The sequence below is a fragment of the Eublepharis macularius genome, chromosome 4 (assembly GCF_028583425.1).
Source record: "Eublepharis macularius isolate TG4126 chromosome 4, MPM_Emac_v1.0, whole genome shotgun sequence".
NCBI classification, from domain to species: Eukaryota; Metazoa; Chordata; class Lepidosauria; order Squamata; family Eublepharidae; genus Eublepharis; species Eublepharis macularius.
In genome coordinates, this window is record NC_072793.1 from 172,663,446 (window position 1) to 172,688,859 (window position 25,414).

At 44.4% G+C, this 25,414-nt stretch overlaps 2 protein-coding genes across 2 annotated transcripts; both read right to left on the bottom strand.

Moving 5' to 3' along the window:
• Positions 1-1,677: 1,677 nt before the first annotated feature.
• On the bottom strand, positions 1,678-14,039 carry LOC129327059 (zinc finger protein 91-like). Its single transcript, XM_054975479.1, has 3 exons — positions 13,364-14,039; positions 12,786-13,279; positions 1,678-2,908 (listed from the first exon to the last, which is right to left on the bottom strand). Exons 1-3 carry the CDS (start codon positions 13,989-13,991, stop codon positions 1,829-1,831), a joined length of 2,202 nt encoding a protein of 733 aa, XP_054831454.1. The 5' UTR covers positions 13,992-14,039; the 3' UTR covers positions 1,678-1,828.
• LOC129327846 (zinc finger protein 354A-like) lies at positions 14,018-24,822 on the bottom strand. Its single transcript, XM_054976597.1, has 6 exons — positions 24,746-24,822; positions 21,960-22,052; positions 21,209-21,335; positions 16,882-16,968; positions 14,129-14,362; positions 14,018-14,025 (listed from the first exon to the last, which is right to left on the bottom strand). Exons 2-6 carry the CDS (start codon positions 21,972-21,974, stop codon positions 14,018-14,020), a joined length of 471 nt encoding a protein of 156 aa, XP_054832572.1. The 5' UTR covers positions 21,975-22,052; positions 24,746-24,822.
• Positions 24,823-25,414: the final 592 nt, after the last annotated feature.

Sequence of the window (25,414 nt, forward strand, 5' to 3'; positions counted from 1 at the left end):
AAGAGGAAATTTAAAAAACAAGACCTGAAAAAAATACATGGTAGGATGTAACATCCTAAAAGATTCAATGGCATAAATTGGCTTTGTCTTAATAATTAAATTTACACAGAGAAACCCAGCAAGGACAGCAACCCCTTTTCACCATTCCCACCTCCTTCACTGGCTCTCAGCCTCCACCTTCAGCAGCACCCCCCAAGAGGGGGACAACATAGCCATGGGGGACGGGAGCCTGCCAAGGAGCATTAAACTGTAACACAATTAACCACAGCCCAAGGCAAGGCAGAGGTCTCGTTGTCTGGAAAGGGTTGCCATGGCAACCTAAAATGACAGCCCAGAAGGTCCTATACCAAATAGGACCTCACTGTTGCAGCAATTATGTTATGCAGACAGCCTCCACCTTAAGGCACTGTTGCATGGTGGCCAACCCTCAAGGATACCCTCTGAGATCCTCTGGTCTTCTAAGGTGAGAGGTACAGCTAGGGTTGCCAGGTCCTCTTACCTCCTGGCAGGAGTGGAGGAGACCTGGCACTCACCTTAATCTTCCTCTTTTGATTCAGACCTCTTCTGACCCAAATTGGCCCAGTGTGAAGTATGGGAGCATGCCCAGGATGGTGTGATGATATCACTCCCAGGAGTGCCCCCCAGAAGCTTGTTTCCCTGTCTTTCCCACCCACCAGCCTGGAGAGTGGAGGGGGTACAGAAGACAGGAGGAGGGGATCTCTAGGGTTGCCAGGTCCCTATACCCTCCTGCCAGGAGTGGGGGACTTGGTACTTACCTCATGCCAGTGGTGAGGTCTTCCTGCACATGCACTCTGGTGCCTGCGTGATGATGTCATGTCCAGAATGACATCATCACACTGACCACAAGAATGCTCCTGTGCTCCCTGGAGGCCTGATTTGGCCTGTTTGGGTCCCAAACTGGCCCCAAATGAAGCACAGGAATTCTCCCACATCCCACGTGACAATGTCACTTTCGGAAGTGACATCACTGTGCCTGTTGGGAGTGTGCACATAGCACACATTCCTGAGACACCTGTCATGGCAGGCAACCTCCAGGAGCTCACCACCCCTCACCTCCCACTGGCAGGTTGGCAAACCTCTGGGAGTTTGCCCGCCACTGGTGGGCACCTGAGAATCCTCAGGTCCTACCCTACCACTAATTTTATTAGTCTTATAGGTGCTACTGGACTCCTGCTCTTTTCTGCTGCTACAGACAGACTAACAAGGCTACCCATCTCAGTGGTCAAGTATATGCTTTCCATGCAGAAGATCTCTGACTCAGTCTCCACAGATCCTTTGATAGGAGGTGGCAGAAAAGACATTTCTCAATCTGGCAGAAGTTTTCCCCTCAAGAGCCACGGCCAGTAAGGGCAGACAAGGCAAAGATTGATGAACGGTTGTTCGAGTGGGCCAGGCTGAACCAGCGAAGAATACGGATTCCGTAATTTACCTGAAAGTAATGACCCACTTGTTACTGAAACAGCAGCACACAAAAGTTAATAAAATGGAACTCTCCATGGTCAAAACAAAGACAGTGGGGAGAAGAGCAAAACACACAGTCAATTAATTCATAAGCCCAATACCAATACTGAAAAACAACATGCCCTCAAGCCTTTCACCCATCCAATCCATCTCTTCTCAAACCTATCTAGTTAAAAGCCAGGTCCCTCAGTGCCAGGCAACATGTAATGGTCTCCTCATGTCTTCTATAAGGATGCTGCCACCAATTCAAAGTGGGGATAAGACCATCTCAGTGCTTGATGAGATATTGGGGAGGGGGGAACAAGAGCTCTTCAGCCCATCATTCTGTGGGCCTGATCAGGAGATTCTATGGTTTCTCCCTTGTGTGAATTTTTTGATGAGAACTAAGGTTTCCACTGTTAAAAAAGCTTTTCCCACACTCCAAGCATGTATATGGTTTCTCCCTTTTGTGAATTCTTTGATGGGAAATAAGGCTACTTCTGTAACAGAAGGTTTTTCCACACTCCAAACATTTATATGGTTTCTCTCCTGTATGAATTCTTTGATGGGCAGTAAGGCTTCCACTCTCACTGAAACTCTTTCCACAATCCAGGCATATGTATGGTTTTTCCCCTGTGTGGATCCTTTGATGGGAATTAAGGTTTCCACTAACACTGAAGCTTTTTCCACATACAAAGCATTGATATGGTTTCTCTCCTGTGTGAATTCTTCGATGAGAAGTAAGTTGATTACTCTGCCTAAAGCTTTTTCCACACTCCAGGCATATATATGGCTTCTCCCCTGTGTGAAGTCTTTGATGGACAGTAAGGCTTCCACTCTCACTGAAGCTTTTCCCACATTTCCGACATGTATAGTTCTTCTCCCCTGTGTGAATTCTTTGATGAACAGCAAGTTTTCTACTCTCACTGAAGCTTTTTCCACACTCCAGGCATTTACATGGCTTCTCCTCTGTGTGAGTTCTTTGGTGGACATTAAGATTTCCACCCTTATTGAAGCTTTTCCCACATACCCGGCATATATATGGTCTCTCTCCTGTGTGAATTCTTTGGTGGGAAGTAAGGCTTCCACTCACAGTGAAGCCTTTCCCACACTCCAAACATTTATAAGGTTTCAACCCTGTGTGAATTCTTTGATGGGAAGTAAGGCTTCCTCTCACAGTGAAGCTCTTTCCACACACAAGACATTTATATGGTTTCTCCCCTGTATGAATTCTTTGATGAGAAGTAAGGCTTCCACTCACAGTGAAGCTTTTGCCACACTCCAGACATTTATAAGGTTTCAACCCTATGTGTGTTCTTTGATGACGAGTAAGGCTTCCACTCTCACTGAAGCTCCTTCCACATTCAAGGCATTTATATGGTTTCTCTCCTGTGTGAATTCTTTGATGGGAAGTAAAGCATCCACTCCGATTGAAGCTTTGCCCACACTCCAAGCATTGATATTTTTTCTTCCTTCTTCGATGTGAATTTAATATATCCTTCTGCTCTGAGTTTTCAGGAGAATATTCCTTCCTTGCGACACACTTATTCCTTGTGTCTTCTTTGTACAGTTTTGGAATTAGTGGACTTTCATGAGAGTCAATGCACTTTAAAGGACCAGAATTCCTCCTCTCTTTAGATGAACATTTCCCCTCTTCTTTCCTCAGGGTATCACAATATTCAACAGAGTTGTTCAGATCTAAATATGTATGTTTTGTCTCCATCACTTGATGCTCTGTCTTTTTATTCATTGACTCCCGCACACCTCCAACTGAAAGAAGGAGAAACTTGGTATGAACATGGTGAGGGAAAAAACCCAGATATTGAATATTAGGCAGTGAAGTGTTGTAGAGACTGCAAATGTGTGGTGTCTCAACACCCTTTCAAAAGTTTTTTGGGGGGGGGAGGAGAATCTGGTCCTGCAACATACTAGCTGGTATTGACCAATCTGCCATTTGTAACAAACAGAAAATAGCATTTCATGGATATACTTGCTGGAACAGAGAGCCATCTCTGACCCAACTGTAAGTGTGAAGAGTGGACCCAAATGTAGCCACAGGCCAGTGACTTTGTCCTCAAACAGTGATGCAGGACACTGATTTTATTACTATTACGATTACAATTGCTTATCTTCCTGGCTGAAGGCTGAAGAGTCTGGGATCATTCAGTATAGAAAAAAGAAGGCTAAAGGGGGGCATAACAGAGGTATAATAATAGAGAGCGGCTTTAGCACAGTGATTAAGTAGTTTAACTGCGAATCAGCCCTCAACAAATATATGGGAGAAAAGCAGGAATGGGAAAAACTATTAATAGTCCAAACATCAAAAAGAGAAGCCAAGCTTGGAAGTGACCGTTCATGCTCTATTTGCCTTGAGTTACTCCACCAGTGGAAGAGCGGCAACTGTCCATGACCCCTGAAGGGAGAAGCACTTTGGCTGCAGTCTGTGCTTCTTTCAAGACCAGTCTGGTCTGGCTACCTGTTGCTTCACCAGGACTGGTAAAATCACTCTGTCTTTCCCTTTCCCTCTGCCTGCATCTCTGCTGTGCAGTCCCCCATACCATGGAAATCACTTTAGTTCATTGTTTGGGACACTAAATCAGGTTCCTGACTGGCTGTGACAGAAAACACAGTATTAGCCATTAACTGGAAGAGATGGATCCTGGCTAGTGGGGAAAAAAGGATTTCCTCGGCAAGATACTGGAGCGTTTTTGACACTGGGGGTGAGAGGAGATAAAATGTGTCCATAGGAGAACTGTCTCTCCCCCACCCCCCCATACCTTTGTGGTAAAAGCACATGCTTTCTCAATGAAAGATTCCACGTTCAATCCCCAGCAATTCCATTTTAAAGAATGTCAGAGGAAACAGGGCTGGGAAACAGCCTTGCCAGTGACTGCCTGCCATTCAGAGACAGGAAGACAGCTAGATTTGGAGAAAGGGATCTGACTTGGGAGAAATATGTTGACTGTTGTCAGAGATTCAAGATCTACAGGCACAATTTCAGTATTCACAACTCCTCCAAGCTCTTCGAAGGAAAAGCAACTACGAGGATAAACAAATCCCATCACAGATCAGAGCAGCTACCTGAAACTCCATCCTCTTCATCAGAGCCTAGATGAAACAGCTCTTCTTCCAGCCAAGATATGAGGTCAGGTTTGACAATCACAGGGCCTGTATATCAAGGAAAACAAAAAGAATTATCACCCTTCTGAATGCACATAAATCCAGCAATCGCAATCCAGCAGGCTCTATTCCTCCAGAAATATACAACTGCAGAAATCAATTTATTTCTTCTTTGCCTCTTAGCAGGGGGAGGTGAAATTGACAGAGCCTTTGGGAGGCAAAATGGAAATTAACAAACCCTCTGGGCAGGGATCTCCCTGGCTCTGTAGAGAGGGGAAATTGACAAAGCCTTCCAATCTCCTTTAAAACTCAGCTTCCCAGCTAACATTGAGACTCCCTTCACATGCTGCTCCTAGTTTAATTTGTCTCTTGTAGCTTGGCTCATCAATACCAAAAAAACGTTGCAGTTGTAAATATTGAAATTCAGCAAAAGTTGACAAGTCATATCAAAATCTCAGCTAAAAAAATGTCAAAAACTCATCATTTAAGCCTATCAATTGATCCAGCAAAAAACAAACAAACACTTTCTGTCCCAGCATTCCTTAAAAAAGAATTCTTCCAATTTTTTAAAATAACTAACAAAGGGGCAGAGAAGCCAGCAGAGTTTGCTCCACAGCTACATCTCAGCCCAAATAAGGCAAGGCCCAGGTTGGAGGGAAGACCTTGCTTAGAACATCCAACCTTCTCCAGACCAAGGTATCACACCTCTTCTGATGTCCTCTCACGTGATCCAATGACTGCTAGGCAGGGCCTTCTCCCCTCCCCAAGAAGACTCCAGAACCACATCAGAGGAGGAATAATAGAGGGATCTGCCTTTGGGCCTAGGACAGACAGCTTGAATACATCCTTCCTTCCTCCTTAAGGACTTCTTCACATTCCTTCTTCACATCATAAAGGAAACATCCCAGGAGAAAAGGATCCTCACCCAGAGAGGCCAGGTGGCCAAAATTCTCCAGCATGACTTCCTTGTAGAGAGCCCTCTGGGCTGGGCGCAGCAGGGTCCACTCCCCCTGGGAGAAATGCACAGCCACCTCTTCAAAGGACACCCCACCCTGGAAGGAGAAGGCGGAGGATGCATTTATGTATTCATTCATTCATTCGATTTATATTCCGCCCTTCCCACACCAGCAGGCTCAGGGCAGATTACATCACAAGAAAGCTGGTCCATTGGGGAAAAATAGTAAATTAATACCGGAAGACTAGTACAAAGAGTGGGGAGAAGAGACCTGTGGGGACATTTGACTTCCCCTTTCTCAAACTTCCTTGGGGGCATTGTGGGTGCAGAGGGGCTGTCCTCATTGGTAGAGGGCTAGCAGCCTTATGGGGAAGAGGCCAGTGATATCCATATGGTAAAGGACCAAATCCTTTTCTGTGAGAAAGTCATTGTTTAGTATTGTTTCAGAGTCCCAGCCTGGTCTCTTCTGCACACACCATCCTAGGGAGGGGTGACTATATTCTTGCCTCCCCAGTGGGCAGCCTCAGCACCATGCAGCACCAGAGCCAAGGGCAAGGAGGCCAGCCCTCTGGGCTTTGCAACAGACAAAGAAGTATCTCTGCCATCCGTGGCACATCTCCCCAGTGACCACCCGCCCCTCATACCTGAGCTGGCTGCATGGCAGCTCTTTTGACTTCACCACACAGAGGAGATGGCAGAGAAGGCATCAAGGATCTCTTTTCGCTGCTTTCTGGGAGGGTGGGAAAGAAAGAGAACTTTTTGTGTTACACACACAATTTCTGTGCCAGTCCCTTGACTGGATTTGCATCTGGGCACAATTCAAGATCATGGAGCTTATCTAGGAAGGCTCCAGAGTGTCCCCCCCCCCATCTCTCTCCCCTCAGCCAGCCATTCTGTAAGGGTAGCCCCACCTTCCCTATTCATCCATCCCCCTCCCCTGCCGGCCATGCTTCCTTCCAAACTTGGCCAGTCCATTCCAGGCAACGAGTCTCTGACCCGGGCTGTAGCCAAATCCATCCCTGCCTCCTTCCTTTAGAGGGAAGCCAAGAACACTCCACAGATCTAGGAGAAAGTGCTGGGCATGAGGTGGCAGAGCTCTGAAGCGACAGGAGGGATTGCCGGCTAGGAAATAAAATTTCCACATACAGAGAAAGCTCTGCAGGGGAAAAGTTTCAGCCTTCTCTGTCTCTGCTTAGCATGATGCTTTTCTGTGGCAGGGAGGTTTGAGCGAAGGGAAGCATTCCGAAACACGTTCACCTGCAATTTCAAGGTCTTTCAGCCCACCTGCAGGGAGAAGGTGCCTTCAATAAAGCAGCAAATCCCCTCAGTTCTCTGCCTCCTCATTTGCCTGCATGTACAAACCAGGCCCAAGACCCAGATTTACACGCAGGCCAGACAGAGATCCTGTTGCTTCACTTCCGTTCTGCTTCACTAACCCTGAAGATATCCTACAACTCTGATTGATAATCTCTGGGAGCGTAGAGCCCCCCCACCTTCCTGTCCACACATGCCCAAAGGAGTATTTTATTCATAAGCCTCCATCTTTGCTGAGATTCACGGTAGGATACAAAATTCAGTCATTCCATAGCAGTACTAAATGACATATAATAAATGGCTGTTGTGGGTTTTCCGGGCTGTATTGCCGTGGTCTTGGCATTGTAGTTCCTGACGTTTCACCAGCAGCTGTGGCTGGCATCTTCAGAGGTGTAGCACCAAAAGACAAAGTGACACTGAGAGATCTCTGTCTTTTGGTGCTACACCTCTGAAGATGCCAGCCACAGCTGCTGGCGAAATGTCAGGAACTACAATGCCAAGACCATGGCAATAAAGCCCGGAAAACCCACAACAACCATCGTTCTCTGGCCGTGAAAGCCTTCAACAATACGACATATAATAAACATTGTAAAAAGGTGGCTTTGCTAAGTTAGAAAACAATAAACTCAGTATAAGACATAACACACAGGAAATCTGAAACAGTAAAGAGTCTTTTCTCTTCATAGAAGCTCCCTCCTGAACCAGTTAAAACTGCTCACATTCAAAAGCAGCCCAAATTTTACAGGAGAAGGACGAGAATTTCAAAACAGAAAAGGGAGAATAGGAAATGGGTGGGGGAACCCTCTAACCCACCTGCATCAGTTTTCCAAAGAGAAAGGACATGATGTGGTTGGGGAGCCCGACGTGGAAGGAAGAAAAGGCCTGCTGTGTTGGGCCACTTTGGAAACATACAGAGGGAACAGAAGGAGGGAGCACTTCTCTATGCCCCCCCATTGACTTATTGCTCTCCCCCCCCCCCCGATCCTAAAGGCAGAGGAAATTTTTGTTGGCTTTGCACAAAGGGGCTCTTCCAGGGGCAGGAGGGAGAGGAGCAAGATGGGAACAGCAGAGCTTTCTCTCATCCCTCTTTTCTCCCTATTGTGGGGTTGCATTGCAACCCGCCCGCCCCCAATATCTCCCCCTCCAAAGCCCCTCTTTGCTCACCAGATCCCTCCAGACATTCAAGAAGCAGCCCAGAGGACTGCAAGGGCTGGGGGAAGACAGGAAACTGATATTTCCAGGTGCCTCTTGATTGGGCCTCTCTAGGACTTTGGACTATCCCTCCCGTTAACCCTTGGTGGAGCTTCTCTCCCATTAAAGGCACCCGGGAGAGAGAATGCAAAGGGAGCCTCCAGGAAAAGGCAGGCGAGAAAAAGCCACTTAGCATCAATTATGACATCCCACATCCAAAGATGAGACTTGCATTGGGCCTATTGTAATGGGATGGAGCAAAATCTATAATAATAAAAGGTATTGTCGGTGAATCAATGGCAGGCAAAGCTAATTCACAAAGAAAGCTAGGATGCTCAAAATTGGCACCTGGCTTCAGGGTGATAATAGAATCGCTATGACCCAAATGAAGGGAAATTGGACCAATTAGCTCCACAACATCCCTCTGTTATTTGCAATGGAGGGAATGGTTTACTCATGAGAAGTCAGGAAGTTACAGGCAGCACAGCCAGGGAGGGTGGAAAATATCCCCTCCTTTCATAAGAAAGGTGTTAAACTACAAACCTGACCTATTAGAGCCTGTGCAGTGTAGAGGTTAGAGGGTTGGTCTAGGATATTGGGGTTCAAACCTCCACTCTGTCATGGAAGATTGGCAGCTTTGTCCAAGTCACACACTTGCAGCCAGATCTACCTCACAGGGCTGTTGTGATGATGAAATGAAGGAGCAGAGAAAGGGGCTTTGTGCCCTCCCCATGTTGTAACTATGAATAGTGGGGGAAATTATTTTCTTTTTTTTCATTGCATTTGAGGAAGGGAGCCCAGTTTATCTCCAGAAGCCCCCTCCTGATACTATTTGCAACTGAAGCGAAGGTTGTCAGTGGCTGGCATAACTCATCAGAAAATACAGCTAGGGGCTTACTAATTGGCTACCAGCTTCAGGAGGCTCATTGGCAGTGCAGTGCCAAAAAAGATGGGAATTGGAGCTCCCTGGCCCACATTGCTCCAAGAAACCTTCCCCCATCCCCCCACCTTTTCCATTGGAAGTGAAGGTTCTCTGTTTGGGGCAGGTATAACTCCAAAACATTATAAAAGTTGATGGCACCATTCCAGCTATTCTGTGGGGTATCTGTTGTGTATTGGGTTGAGTTAGGCCAAGGCCTCTTAAGTAATTACTGTACTGAATGTGTTAGCTTCAGGTTATGTCAAGGTTCCTAATGCCTGCATTCTCATTGGTTAAATTTGCCTGCACCATTCTCATTGGTTACATTACATTGGTAACCATTCTCATTGGTTACATTACATAGGCAGCATTCATTCAGTCCTGAGGAATAAAGACCAATCACTGGCCTGCCTATCGTATACATTGTATATAGTTCATGCAAATGACATCATAAAGTACATGTTCCTATTGGGTACTGGCTATTCTTAGGGAGGGGTTTATGTGCAGGGCCAGATCGAGGGGGGGCAGGGAGTAGTCTGCCCCTGGCGCCACCAGGGAGGGGGCGCCGGGAGCAGCTGCCAGCTGCCAGAGGGCGCAGATAGCAGCGCGGGCAGCCTCACAGCGCCCCGCATTACTTTTTGCCTGCCCCACGGGACAGGGGGTGGCTGGCTTGCCATGCACCCCCTGTCCTACAGGACATGCAAAAGGCAGCGTGGGGGGCTGTGGGGCCACCTGTGCCATTCACCTGCCCTGCAGGACAGGGAACGGCCGGCCCCTGTCCGGCGGGGCAGGCGAATGGTGCGGGTGGCCACGCTGCCTTTTGCCTGCCCTGCAGGGCAGGGGGTGTGCAGCAAGCCAGCCACCCCGTCCCGCGGGGCAGGCAAAAGGCAGCGCGGGGCACTGCGAGGCTGCCTGCGTCATGCGCCTGCCCCGCAGGACAGGGGGCAACCAGCTGCCCCCTCTCCTGCGGGGCAGGCAAATGGCATGGGCGGGTGCGCTGCCCTTTGCCTGCCCTGCAGGGCAGGGGGTGCGTGGCAAGCCCGCGCCATTTGCCTGTGGGGAGGCGAATGGCACAGGCGGCTTCCCAGCCCCACACACTGCCTCTGCCGTCCTGCCGCATGACGACATCACCCAAGTGACATCATCACACAGCGTGGGGGGGGGGGTGCGCGAGCGAGGTGCTCAGCCTAGAGTTGCCCGCGCACTGTTTATGTGTATATATTGAGGGCTTCTGTTCAGCTTGGTGTGTGGTTATTGTTAGTGTCTGTTCTGGCTTGCAATAAAGAACCTTGTTTTGGCTGAAATCACTCTAGGCTGAAATCATTCTGAGCTCCAGGCTCAGTACACAATAATATCAAATACCACCAGTACAGTACTTCAGGTGCATTTTCTTTATGCTGATGTTGGAGTAAATACAAATTACTCATTTTTTCTGTTGGGTTGACAAAATGCTTCGAACTACAAAGCTATGGATGGTGGCTGTAAGACAGGAATCTTCTGTTGAGAGAACCATCCACAAACTTGGGAAAAAATACAATAAGCATTTACCTTAGTGGATATAGAAGTTTGGATGGCACGGTTCACTATATATTTAGAGCCCACTAGCCCAAAGAATCTCTTCCAAGAGTCTCTCTCATATAAGAAAAACAGAGCAGGGATTTCATACACTAAATCAGGGGTCTCCAACATGGTGCCTGTGTGCCATGGTGCTCAGCCACACCTTTCCTTTACTCCGATCAAGTGTTTTTAGAAAGCAGGCAGAACCAGGTGCAGCTTTTGCCCAGCAAAACTTCTGATTTGCTGTGCAGATTTTTAAAAGCATTGCCACAGCTGCCACCACAGTCACAAGGATCTCCACTGTGTGACTTAAGGTGAACTGTAGCAGCCATTTTGTGACAGGCTCCACCATCTGGAGCAGCCATTTTGTGGCTGTGCCCATTACACTGTGTCACAATTCCAAAGGTGCCCACAGATTGTTGGGGACCCCTGCACTAAATAGTGAAAATCTGGGGGAAACACATACCCACAACAGAAAAAAATGAGAACACAACATTCGTGAACCTGCTTTATTAACTCAGTTGTTCAATGCAAACTAAGGAAAGCAGATAATGTTGCAATTTGCTATAAGAAAATCTTCAACAGCTTATTTTTATTTATGCATTTTATTTCTACTTCTTATTACTTTTCCTGGCAACAAAGGTATATGCTTTATTTCAACAGGATGCAGAATGCACTCTGAACTTCTGTTTCAAAAGAAATTTCTCTCAGGCAAACCACCTGTGACTTCCAAGGCCAACTGGGTTTAGCTTCCAGAGACCTGATGAGACTCTGAGCAGAACCACAAGTGACAAAAAGCACAGATTGGACACTTGTCAGCTTCCCTCAAGTTTTGATGGGAAATGTAGGCATCCTAGTCTTGCAGCTTGGCTCTCCGACTGCTGTCCAATGGACTTTTCAACTGTCACTTGTCCAACATTCCGCCAAGCTGCCTACATTTCCCATAAAAACTTGAGGGAAGCTGACAAGTGTCCAATCTGTGCCTTTTGTCACTTGTGGTTCTGCTCTAGGTGAGTCTGGCCTGTCCTGGCTAGGGCAGAGAGAGTGAGTGAGAGAGAGACAGAGAGAAATCAGGAGCTTGTTTGTCCTTCCCTTGCCACTGTGCTGGAGCTGTCCCTTTGATATCAAGATAGCTACCCTCAGAGAATCTTCTTTTCTTCTGGCAGTCACCTTCCCTCTTTGTTTCCTCCATCTTCCCACCACTAGGGCAGGACACTCTCTTCTCTATCTCCATCCATCAGAGATGAGCGAATTAGTTTAAAATTTTCTCTCTATTCTGTCCTATCCTGACAGGAACACTTTATAATAAAGGGATCCTACTTCTCTACTAGGATAAACAGAGCCTCCTAAACAGTCAATACAATTCCACAGGGACAGTACGTGCTCTGCTGACCAAAACTGCTCCTCCTTAACTCTGGAGCATCATCACTTAACAGTCTGCAGCTCTTTGGAAAGAAGCTACCTTGGAATAGCCGTGCAACATAATGGCAGCTTTTCCACTTTCCAAACAAGATTTTTTCTTCCAATAAAGAAAGCTCAGAAATGGTCCTTTTTGCTTCCCACACACTGTGGTCCAAAGAGGGATCCGGCTGCTTCTGCTGAACAGATGAGGCAAGTAAATAATTATTGCGCTCACTGGGAGCAAAGGAGACAATTAGGGGCTGTAGGAAGATTGTTAGGGAAGATTGAATCTGCAGCCCTTTGGGGAATTGTGTATCTGCAGGTACATTTCTAAAAAATTAAACATATGGGGCTATTGTATCCCATTATTAACTTACGGGTTTCTCAGCCAAGCCCCTGAAGCATAAACATTGCTATTTCATTTTAATCATGTACTTGTTCAAGGGAGCTTATAAGTAAACAATATAAATGTGGTCCTGTTTACCCCAAATATCTTAAGCACTTTCCCCCTAGTCGCTTCCCTGATGTTTACTAAGGTTTGAGGGCTCACAGGAATTTTTTTTCTAATTAATCATTAAATAATTTGGGGCCTTTGTGAATTCTTTGACATCCATGGAGGTTGTGGTATTACAAAAACTCCTAGTCTGACGATTCTTCTTCTTCATGAATTCCCTGGTGAAGCGTGAAATCACTTCTCCACCTGAATCTCTTTCCACATTCTCTGCATTTATATGGCTTCCTTCTTGTGTGGATTCTTTTATGTATATTAAGGCTTGAAGGCTGACTGAAGCTTTTCCCACACTCCAAGCATTTATATGGCTTCTCCCTTGTATGGATTCTTGCATGCACTTTAAGGTATGTGTGGACCCTAAAACTCTTTTCACATTCCAAGCATTTATATGGCTTCTCATCTGTATGGATTCTCTGATGCGTATTAAGATGGGACCTTACATAGAAGCTTTTCTCACAATCCATGCATTTATACGGCTTCTCTCCTCTGTGGATTCTTTTATGCATATTAAAACTTGAGCTCTGATTGAAACGTTTCCCACACTCCAGGCATTTAAATGGCTTCTCCTGTGTATGGACTCTTATATGCACTTTAAGGTTTCTGTTGATTCTGAAACTCTTTCCACACTCCAAGCATTTATATGGTTTTTCACCAGTGTGGAGGCTTTGGTGTACAGTCAGATGTGAGCTTTGACTGAAGCCTTTCCCACATTCCTGGCATTTATACGGTTTCTCTCCAGAATGGGTTCTTTTGTGGGAAGTAAGGTGTGATCCCTGACTGAAGCATTTTCCACATATCATGCACTGGTACGGTTTCTCTCCAGAATGTATTCTCTGGTGGGAAGTGAGGGCTGAGTTCCAACGGAAGGTCATTCTGCACTCTAAGCACTCATATGGTTTCTCCTTTGTGTGGATTCTTTGATGAGAGGTATGGCCTGCGCTGTGACGGAACTTTTTTCCACACTCCAAGCATTTGTAAGGTTTCTCCCCTGTGTGAATTCTTTTATGGGAAGTAAGGCCTGTACTGTGACGGAAGTTTTTTCCACACTCCAAGCATTTGTAAGGTTTCTCCCCTGTGTGAATTCTTTGATGGGAAGTAAGGCCTGTGCTGAAACGGAAGCTTTTTCCACACTCCAAGCATTTATAAGGTTTCACCCCTGCATGAATTCTTTGATGGGGAATGAGGCCTGTGCTGTGTCGGAAGCTTTTTCCACACTCCAAGCATTTATAAGGTTTCTCCCCTGTGTGAACTCTTTGGTGGCTACTAAGGTTATTTTTGCTACTGAAGTTTTTACTACACTGCAAGCATTTGTAAGGTTTCTCCCCTGTGTGAACTCTTTGATGCACAGTAAGTTTTGCACTCCGATTGTAGCTCTTTTCACATTCCAAGCATTTATATCTTTTCTCCTCTAAGTGAAGAATTGTATTACACCTGAACCTCTTCCTGCACTCTGAGCATTGACATGATTTTTGCCTAGTATGATGTCTTTGATGGGAAGCAATGCTTTCACTCAGATCAGAGCTATTGTTGCTATCTGAACCCTCAAATGGTTTCTCTCCCATATGGATTCTCTGATGAGCGGTGAGGCTTACAAGCCTGCTGAAGGCCTTTCCACATGCAGAGCATTTATAACGTTCATCTGCTGTGTGGATTCTCTGATGAGAAATATATTTGGTTTCTCTTTGCAGTCCTGTTTTGCTTTCAGAACACTTATTCCTCCCCTTTCCTTTGAGATACTCTTCTTGAGCTGGTTTTTCAAGCAAGCCCTCAGCCTCAAAAACTACAGACTGATTCCCCAACTTCTCCACTTGGTTCTCTTCCAACCTCCTTGATTCTTCTTGACTCCCAGAAGGCTCTTCCTCCACTTCGTGGCTGATTGTTTCAAAAAACACCACATGTCTCAGGCTATAATTCTTGTCATCCGGCCTGTCACCTGGTGGAAGAAAGAACCCCAATTAGTCGATCATCTGCCATCATGTCGAATGAGCTTTTCTGAAGAGTTAATTCAAGTTGAGTTCTTTGCCGTATTTTAATTTGATTTCTAACATGGCCATGGTATAGATGCAACATGGGTTTTGATGCTGAGGTGTTGTGCAGTGTGAATGCTGCTGTGTTTATTAACTGGAGTTCTTTTTATTTATTATGTTACCTTGCTTTATATTTTTGATGTGATCCCCTCTCAGCCTGGTTTTACCGAGAGAGAGGAATATAAGAGCAATAAAAATAAATAAATACAAATAAACAAACGTTGATATTCCTTGTTGGGGATTTTCATCTGAAGAGTTCACAAGGGAACTGCCTCCCTCCCTATGGATACTCCCTTAAGACCCCTAACAGCAGCCCAGTAATATTTTAGTACAAAGGGTACAACATGCAGTCTAAAGGCTTTCCTATGTGGCTTCATGTATTTCATTTTTTAATATGAACCCCTCACAGATATTGTAGAAGAACAGAGGATTTTTTTTCAGAGAACCTAATTCAGCACCAAAGAAGAAACCATACATAGCAATGAGGGAAGAGCTCTACAGGGCCTGATGTTGGCCTATAGGATTTGGGACCAACATACCTGAAGGACTGCCTACTGCCTTAGGAACCTATTCTACCACTACAGTAATCTTTAGAGGTCCAGCTTTGGGTGCCTCCACCCTCTGAGAGCAGCTGAGTGGCAACTCAGGAGAGGGCCTTCTTTGCACTGGCACCAAAACTCATTTGGTTGCTGTCTTCTGCCAGCAAGTGAAGACTTCTTTGCTTCACTTGGTGTTCCTTCAGAGGTAACTCCTTCCTGCCTGATTATTTGTTGTTTTTATGTTTTTCTATGTATTTTAGCTATGGTTTTAATGATGTGTGTTTGGCTTTAATGATTTTAATGATTTTATTTTATTATGCATGTTTTTAATTTGTTAGCCATCATGATGGCCCTCATCAGGGCAGAAAAGCAGGGTTTACATTTTGTAAAATAAAATATAAGTAGTATTTATTTAATATTCACAGAGATGCCTTGGAGAGAAGCTGCCTGGAGCTTTGAAAGTGGCTGTCATCCATAAGCTGATAACCTAAGAACCCAGGGTTGTTTCTGGACCAGTAAAGCCTGAGGTTACTTATTTTTATTTTATTTGTTATTTATAGTCCACCATTCTCACTGAAACTCAAGGTGGATTACACAGGGTAAGTTAATATGCTTAACAGCAAACAATACAATAGGGTAAGGATGCAGAAACTTCAAAACAAGCAGAAATCCAAACTTTGTACTGAAACAGTGCTGAAACAGAAAATAGGAATCTTTAATACAAGATATTACATGACACAGAAACTACACAATAGTGGCATATTTATAACATCTGGCTGGCCATTTCATAAGGTTGGGACCACAACAGAGAATGTACTTGTATCAGCAATTGTTGATTTTGCTTATTTGTACGCACTTGCAGAAGTCCCTGTTCAGATGAGCAAAGGAGCCATGATAGAGAAAGGGAGAGAGGGTGCTCCACAGATATGAGAGACCAAGGCTATGAAAGGCTGTTTGTGACAGTGAAAACCTTGAACTGAGCTGGGTTAACAGATAGGCAGCCAGCCAACGGAGCGATTGCACCATTACTCACATGGAATATACACATCCATCATGGTAATATCATTGTGTATACATTTTTCTTTATAACAAAATGGTTAAAATATTTTTCACCATTACAAGTTTACCACCAAAGGAGCAGACTGCATTCTGAAAACTCCATCCTTGTTCTTGCAGTGTAGACTGTCCAGAAAAATGAAAAACTTCTGGAAAGATGGAATTAGGGTCAAGATCCAAAGCCGACAAATCCTGTTCTACACTAAGAAGAACCACCTTGCGCAGGGGCAAAATCAACAGCTGCCCATACACGTGCCTTCTCTGTGGTGGCCCCCATCTTATGGAACAGCTTGCCTGAAGAGGGCAGGAAAGCCCCCACTCTCCTGGCTTTCCACAGATGATACAAAACTGAATAGTTGTAGAGGACTTTTTACTCAGAGAGGAGGGCTGCACTGTGAGGAAGGGTTCTCAAAGAGATGCATAAGTAAAGCGAGAGGAACTCTCTTTTACTATTATGTACTGTTAGTTGATATAAGCATGATCCTACTGTTAATTTGTTATTCTTAGAAATGCTTATCCTGTGTTTTAGCATTTCTTCAACTTTGTATTGAGTTGGATTCTTGCTAGTTTAAATCTTTGCAAATTTCATTGGTTTACTCAATTGCACTGTTTATTGAAATGTCTGAAATGGGATTCTACTGAATCACACTGAGTAATCTGCCTTCAGTCTCAGTGAGAAAGGCGGACTATAAAAAACGTCAATAAAATAAAATGATTTTTCACCCTTTCCATCCCTTGCAAACTCTTATGAGGAAGGAAACCCCAGAGGATGGCAGAGGTGCTGGAGGTAACCAGTGCTCCCCTTGATCTCCAGACATCTAAGCACCCACCTGCCAACCTGGCCTCTTCTTCGGAGTACAAGGGAAATGGCACTTCACTTGCCTGAAGCCAGGAGATGAGGACGGGCTTGGGAATCGCTTTGGAGGAAACAAAGAGACCAGTTACTTCTCACTGCAAAAGATTCAGGCACTCCTATGCTATCCACTTCCATAGTCACTTTTTAAAAGACCACGAGAAAGAAGGAAAGGTCTCATCCCCAACAACATGTAACAGAAACAGCCTTGATGGAAGCACTGATGTGTGAGTGGGTCTACTGTTCAAGAAACCTGGATAAACACACCAGTTGGGAATCCCATTCAAGGCAGTGTTTCTTTTATCCCTCCCTCTTTCAGCCTCCCCAACTGAGAGCCAATCCATTCTCTTTAAAGGGTCTTGTTTATTACACTGCCTTTGAACCTTTCCAGGGAGGCTCTCCCAGGAAGAAATGCTCCATCTATCCCTATCCAGAGTCTAAACCAGACAGCATCCCCCCCACCCCCCGGAGTATCTGAAAAGCTTCATCTGGATGAAGGCTAGAGCGCTCCACAGGATATTATTTCCTATCTATGTCAGACTGAGCTGTAGGTTTTCTTTGGCCAATCTGGGTATAAGGCCTGGCCTTTAAAACTATGGGAAAGCATCAAAATTAAAAGAAAACAAAACTAAGCATTTCTTTAATGGCTTTAGGCAACATATTCCAAAAAGTCAAGAGCGCAATCCATGCAATAGCTTTTATTAAGGCCAACCCAGCAGTGCTATGACTTTTTTTCCCTTACATATACCTTTAAAACGTTATTTTAATGTTTTAATGTCTGATGTCACTGGGAACCCTATTTGAATGGAAAGCTGGCATATAAATGTTTTAAATATCTCTGTAATGATTTGAAGTTTTAAATATATGTTTCTTTAAATGCTTGGTAAGTTGCAGAAGAACGAGGGGGATGAGTGAGTAAGGTGATTGGTTGGTGACTGAGAGAGTATGGGTGGAGCTAAGAAGTGTGTGGGGAGAGAGAAAGAGTTTTCAGTCAGTTTCAGCAGTCAACAGGGGCTGGAAAAAGCAGTCTTCTGATTAGAATCCCACCCACACTTTTCTACTTAATCTTTGAGAGTACACTGTATATGTACCTATAATCAGAGCTTTTTTTCAGCAGGAACGCGGTGGAATGGATTTCCAGCACCTCTTGAAAATGGTCACATGGCCAGTGACCCCGCCTCCTGATCTCCAGACAGAGAGGAGTTTAGATTGCCCTCCGTGCCACTGGCCAGTGGCGTGGAGGGCAATCTAAACTCCCTTCTGTCTGGAGATCAGGGGGTGGGGCCACCGGCCATGTGACCATTTTCATTGAGGGTGATTTAGACTTTAAAAAAACTCTCCCCTGCCAAGAATGTATTATTTAGTTATGTATTATTTAGTTGTTAAAGTAAGCAGGAAGACAGAAGGAGCACTGTGTTATATAGATAAGCTTAGAAGAAAGTGGAAGTCTATGTTTGACAGATAGAATAAATTTAAAATGAGTAAGGGAAAAGGGACAAGGGGTTGGAAAACTGTTGGAAGTCAACAAAAGGGGGGGAAGGGAGGGGGTTAGAATTGGGAAAATTAAAGGAAACTGATTGTAATGTACAATTTAATGACATCTAATCCAATAAAAAAAATTATAAAAAAAAACCTCTCCCCTTGTTCCAGCTGACCCAAAGTGACATCATTGTGCGGTCCTGAGTTCCATCACTGAGTTCCACCACCTCTTTTCCCAGAAAAAAGGCCTGCCTATAATACTTGACTCTACTCTTGTAACTAGTTTACTGAATGACTATTGTAAATTTAGTTTTGTATTGTATATTGAAAAATTTAAATAAATATTATTTTTTTTAAAAAGAATACCAAGTAGTGCTGTGAAATGCATTAAGATCCTAAGAGGACATATTAGGGAACAGAGAAAGTTACATCCTAATAATGTCAGATTATCATAAGAACATGAGAGGAAGAAGCTGACAGAAACCTGAATTAAAAGGGGAGAGATTAACAAAGCAAAATAAAATAAAAATTGAATGAGGTACAGTCTAAAGAGAAAGGAGTGTTTGAGAGAGGAGAGTTTGTGAAATGAAAAAAATGTGATTCCCTCAGTCAGAAGTTATTGACATTTACTGAAGAAAAGTTGTAAAACATCCTGAAATCAATACACTTCTTATACAAATAAAATTTTATTTTGTTTATCGGTCTTTATTTAGCCACTGTTTAATGTACTCATAGTATCTAACTGAGTTTTGATGTTTCTGTTTTATACTGTAAGCCGTCTTGAATTCCTGTGAGGTGGAAATGTGGCTAAGAAGTGTTTTCAATTAAAGAAAAGGTAATAAAACAAGCTCCTTAGTAACAACATGCACTCCCCCACGCCTAAATACGTCTCTCATTTCTCATTCAGCCAGAGAGAATCTAAGGCTAGGAAATCTACAGATCCCAAAGTCCTTGGTTCATGCCACACCACATCAAGTTTGCTTCCGCCACATGCTCTGGAACATCTCAAGCAAGTCAATACAGCTCCCAACATGCTATGTGATGAACACGAGGTGAAATTCTCAATTTCTCTTTTTTAACAAGCAAAAGAATCTCCCAGGTGATTTATTTAGATGTGGAAACACTACAGGTTCCCTAGAGCACTATTTCTCATCATGGTATCCACTGGTAATTCCCTTGGAGTTTTTCAGAAAACGATCAGGGAAGGCTTATTATTTGGCTGCCCTTATCCAAATGAAATGGTTTTCTGTGACTTCAATAACAGGCAGCCACTGGAGAACAGTAAGCACCTATGCATTCTTATTCCCCTTCAGGCTTTTCTTCTTCCCAGGATGTGTGAGAAGAGAGGTATTCTCTTTGGCTCCACCTCCTACAGCAGCCATTTTTAGTTTGGCTCTGCCTTGGGTGGCAGCCATTTTGAGGTGGCGCTCACCAACTGCTCTCAAAATTCCAAACATGCTCGCAGGCTCAAAAGAATTGAAGACCTCTGTCCTAGAATTTATCCAGGTTTGTAGGTTTGGAAACAGCGGAAATTAAAACTATTCCAGAGGGATTACTGTGTTCGATTGTTGCAAAATAAATATTCATGAGTCATAGGTAGCTTCTTCAGACACATGATGTATTATGAACCCCTGTGCATGCTTCGTTCATCTTTACAGGGCTCACTGGTGGTTCCTGGTCCCAAGGTGGCACGATTTTCATTCACCGGGAAGAAGGCCTTTATGATGGTGGTGCCGTCCCTTTGGGATGCACAGTTGGAAGGCAGGACCTGTTGATGTTTCGGAAGGCAGAACTGTTCTGACGTGTCTTTGCTATCTATTAGTCTTTTGTGTGGTGGAGCAAATTGCTGTGCATGCTTATCTACCTCCAATTTTTGTGTTATTCACAGGGTTTTATAAACTGGGATTGGGATTTGAGTGTTTTTTAATTATTAGGTTGTTTTATTGTAATTGTATAGAATATTATATTTTTACACTTTTTTAAACCATTGTAAATGTTGTGGATTGCTTTGAGATCTTAACTGAAGAGAAGTGGAATAAAATTGAATAAATAAATAATAAATGAAGTGTACATCCATGAACCGGATACATTCATTTTTTAAAGCTACAAGCAGAGAAGTAGAAGAATGGAAATGTTACAAAGAAAGCCATGTTTAAACTAAGATTCAAATAAAAAATGTAATCAGTCCACTCAAGAATGGGTAAGAACTACTTTCAACTGATGATAGGTAGGAAAAGACAATCTGAACAAAAACCATCTCCACCTTTCCCCTTATATCTCTACAATAAAAAGGGCTAGAGAGTTCTATTTTGGGGTGGAGGTGAAAGCTGGAAATTCAGAGAAACTGATAGATGGTAGCAGTAGATCATTATAATGTTACTGCACTATAGCACATACCAATTACCAATTTTATAAAAAGCCTTCTGTTAGTACTGCATGGAAAATGGCAGCTGAAAAACGCTGACTGAACCTGGGTTTCCCAGATTCTAAATCAATGCTCTAACCATTAGACAATGCATTACCTGCTGCTGTATGTTTTCATCTGGCTTTTTCTGCTTTATATTTCTACTTACATAATACCATTCCTTGCACTGTCTAACATGTCATGTTAGACAATGCCTTGTTTCAGATCTCTGCAATCCTAATCCTATTACACTGCTTATTAGATGTCTCTTCTTCCTATTGAATGTGCTGACTCACATTGTATAATCCACCTTCAGTCGCAGTGAGAAAGGTGGACTATAAGTAACATCAATAAAGAACAAAAAATAATGGCAAAAATCCCACCTTCCACATCTATCAAAACAAGGCAAAGGGATTCTTACCTATAGAAGCCACGTTCTCATAATTCTCCACCATGACTTCCCTGTACAAAGCTCTCTGGTCAGGACTCAGCAGGGCCCATTCTGCCTTGGTGAAGCGCACGGCCACTTCCTCAAAGGAAATCGGGCACTGGAGAAAAGGAAGATACATTTTCCTTGCAAATAATCCATCCACTCCTGCCCAAACACATTTTTGCTCCTATCCTTCTAAACCTGCTGACCATTGGTCCAGCAAGGTCAGCATTGTCTTCTGTGATTGGCTTTCAAGGGCCTCAGGTGATGGTCTTTCACATCACCTCCTAACTCATCTTGTTATTAACTGGAGATGCTAGGCACTGAACCTGGGACCTTCTACATGCCACGCAGGGCCTTTACTACTGAGCCACAGCCCCTCCAACTCCAGACTCTTCACATAAGGCTCTTGTTACCCAAGGGGGAGTTCCACCTTCAAGGGATACCTGACACACCGTAGAAGACCAAAACCTGCTTGGGCAACTCCAGTTCATGGGAGAAGATCAGTGGACCACAAGTCATTCCCTCTTTCCTTGTAATCATTAAGCCATGGACCTAAATTTTGTTTATTTGAACATGTTTAGGCCCCTTTTCTCTGTGGAGAAATCCAAGATGGATTGCAAAAAGAAAAAGGTTCCAAATTACAAAAATAAACCAAAATAGTTCTTTCCATCCCTGCTGGAAGAGGAGCAGGAGACAGCAAGCTTCTCCTTATATACCGCACGGATGATCCATCCCTCACCTTAGCTGGCTGCATCTCAAATGTTTCCACTCCGCCCCAAAGAGGAGACGATCCAAAAGGTGGCTCCAGTGCTCTGTGAGGGTGCAGTGCAGACTGTGAGGGTGACAAATTTATATTTATGTATTTATATACTTTGTTTATACCCCGCCTTTCTTCCCAACAGGGACACAAAGTGGCAGACATCTTGTTCCTCTCCTCCATTCTGTCCTTACCACAACCCTGTGAGGTCACCCAGCAGCTTCTGGGGCAAAGAGGGTCTGGCAACCCTAAATTTCTACTACAAAATGGTTCGTCATGTGATAAGGGATGAACAACGGAGATAGCCTGCTAATTTAGGTGTTCCACAATCAACCCAATTCTCCTCACATGCTCCAAATCCCTTTGCATCTGGGCTGAGAATTATGTAGGTTTTCAGAAAGCAGAGGCCTAAAGGTAAAGACCTGGAAGAGTTGGTTTTCACCTCAGCTTGGGTCAGGGAAATGTTATGTTTGGAAAAAGATAAGTAGTGGGTGCTGCTCTGGATACAGAGTGGGGATTTTGAACTGGGTCTCTCAGATTCTGATCTAACCACTTCACTAGTGTCTGATCTTCTCAGAGAGAGGGAAAAAGAAGGAGAATACCCCTTGGCGAGAATAACCTTAAAAGCATTCCGGTCTCGGTCTGTCAGTCTCAGTATACTTCTGTCCAGAGTTACTCAATGGAAATCTATTGATTTAGATCACAGTAACTTTTTAAAAAATATGTTGCTATTCATCACTGCCTTATTTTTGCTTTCTAGGAATCTTCTCTCTTAGATCCAAACATGACTGCATCTGGTATTCTGCTCCCTGGTTGCCTGGCTGGCTGTGGGTCCCAGTGAGAAAGGAGGATTAGAAATGGAAATAATAAAGGTATTAATCAGACAGCAGATATGCATAACAGGAGCATGAGTATCACCCCCCATCCTACAGTCACTCCACGGGCTACTCATCAGTTACCGTGCTCATTGGTTATTACATATAACCAATGGCCTTGGTCTGGCATACCTGCTGGACCACCTCCCTCCCTATGATCCTCTACGGCAACTTCATCTGAACAGGGTCTCGTGCAGGTGCCAGCCTGCCCATGGGTGAAATCAACAGCAGCCCGCACACGGGCTTTCTCTGTGGTGGTCCCTACCCTGTGGAACGGCCTGCCTGAGGAGGTCAGGAGAGCCCCCACGCTCCTGGCTTTCCACAAACAATGTAAAACTGAATTATTCAAAAAGGCTTTTACTCAAATGGGAGGGCTGTATTGTAGGGATGGGGTCTCAGATGCTTCGATAACAAGTTAAGGACCATAGACTTCACCACTATGTTGCCTTACATATTATCTGTTGTTTTTAATATGTACTCCTATGCGCCACCCATGCTTTATGTTGTCTAATGTCAATCCTACAAGTGATTATGTTCTGTTCCAGTATTTTCTTCTACTTTGTATTGGATTCTTGCTAACACTGAGTGATTCCACACACATTGGATAATGCACTTCCAATCCTCTTTATAGATCATTTGGAATGGATTTTTTCATGTGCGGAACAAAAAATCCACCTCAAACGATTGATAAAGTGCATTGAAAGTGCATTATCCAACGTGTGCGGAATCAGCCACTATGTCTTTTTAAACCTGTATCTATTTACCCCATAGCATTGTTTATGGAAATATCCCTGACACTGTACGGAAATGTACTTGATACTGATTATACTACGCTTGTACTATGTAATCTGCCTTGAGTCTCAGTGAGAAAGGTGGACTATAAATGACACAAATAAATAAATAAATAAATGAATGAATGAATGAATGAATGAATGAATGAATGAATGAATGAATGAATAACCATGCATTAACAAAAACATACCAGAATAAGAAAAGCTGCAAAGACACAAATAATTTTTTTTAAAAAAATTAAATACATTAAAATGTTCGCATTTGTTAAAATGTAAAACAGCCATGATTATTTGCAACTAAGAAGGCCTCCCTGTTTCTCTGTCTCTCTTGCTGGAATTGCTCCTCCCCTCAGAAGTAACACCCCTCACCCCTGAGCCTTTAAATGTTGCGGTCCCAAAAGAGGATCGCAAAAGCTCCTGTGCAGAGACGTTTGGGGGAGTGGGAAGGGGCTAAGGCAGGCAGGCGAACCTGCAATGCACCCCATCCCCCAAATTTCCTTCCTCTCTTGGCATCTTGAACAAGAGCTCTGCCGAGGAAGACAAAATCAGGATTTATCTCCCGGGCTGGGAGCCTGAAGCGCAGCCACCATGGAGAGGCCGGGAGACTCCTGTTTTGTGCCCACCCTGGGAAAGCAGCCCGGGGTTTTCTCAAGCGGACCAGCAGCTTGAAAGGAATCGCAATAAAACAGGGGAAATGGGGGCTGGGGGGAGGATGCAAGAGGGGAGAGAGGACCTGGATATTATTTTTAACACACACACACACACACACACACACACACACACACACACGTACATTTCGACCGCTCACTTCCCCCTCCCTTACACACAATCTCATGAGCCATGAAAAAACTGAGCTTTGCTTCTGAAATTACCACTGCATCGCCAACATTTCTAAAAAAAAAAATGTTCGTCCATACTAGTTTTTCACCCCCACCCCGGCTGTTTTTTGGGGGATTTCTTTGGCTTTGCAAAAGAGGCTCTCCCTGATGCAGGAGAAAGGAGGGGAGGGGAGGGAGGTGGGAGTTCAGACCTCCTTTCTCTGTTTTGGGTATTGCAATGCAACCCCCCAATATCTCCCCCTCCAAAGCCCCTTCGAACTCACCAGACTCTTCAGGAAACAGCCCGGGAGCTTGCAAGAGCTGAGCGAAGAGAGTAAGAAAGGGCTTTCCCACGTGCCCCTCGGTGGTGCCTCTCTAGGGCTGTGGCCTCTCCTTCCCTTTAACCCTTGGTGGAGCATCTCCCGGTTAAAGGCACCCGGGAGAGGGAATGCAAAGGAGAAAAGTCACTTTGCATCCATTGCACTGTGACATTGGCCTAACCATGCAGCCTCAGAGCAAGATAATCCAAACTATGGTATTTCCCATTTGGCTGTATGGATGTGAAAGTTGGATAGTGAAGAAAGCTGACAGGAAGAAAATTGATCCATTTGAAATGTGGTGCTGGAGGAGAGTTTTATGGATACCATGGACAGCCGGAAAGGCAAATAAGTGGGCACCAGATCAAATCAAGCCTGAATTCTCCCATGGAGCTAAAATGACAAAACTGAGGCTATCGTACTTTGGTCACATCATGAGAAGACAAGATTCTCTGGAAAAGTCAACGATGCTAGGAAAAGTAGAAGGCAGTAGGAAAAGAGGAAGACCTAAAATGAGATGGCTTGATTCAATAAAAGAAGCTGTCCGGGGTCTGGGTCCCAGCCCCCAGACTTGGTAGGAGGGAACAGCAGGTCAACTGGGCAGACAGGCATACAGAGGGGGCAGCCAGCAGCCAG

Excerpts from the sequence above, each read along its gene's own strand:
- LOC129327846 (XM_054976597.1), bottom strand. Across the intron at positions 16,969-21,208 it reads TGAGAACGTGGCTTCTATAG|CGATTCCCAAGCCCGTCCTC; the intron begins GTAAGAATCCCT and ends TTTCCTCCAAAG. Across the intron at positions 14,363-16,881 it reads AGAAGAGGCCAGGTTGGCAG|GTGACAGGCCGGATGACAAG; the intron begins GTGGGTGCTTAG and ends TTCTTCCACCAG.
- LOC129327059 (XM_054975479.1), bottom strand. The coding sequence starts at position 13,991 with ATGGGAGAGAAACCATTTGAGGGTTCAGATAGCAACAATAGCTCTGAT. Across the intron at positions 13,280-13,363 it reads AAAGTTCCGTCACAGCGCAG|CCCTCACTTCCCACCAGAGA; the intron begins GCCATACCTCTC and ends GTTGGAACTCAG. Across the intron at positions 2,909-12,785 it reads AATGTGAAAAGAGTTTTAGG|TGTGGGCAAAGCTTCAATCG; the intron begins GTCCACACATAC and ends CAATGCTTGGAG.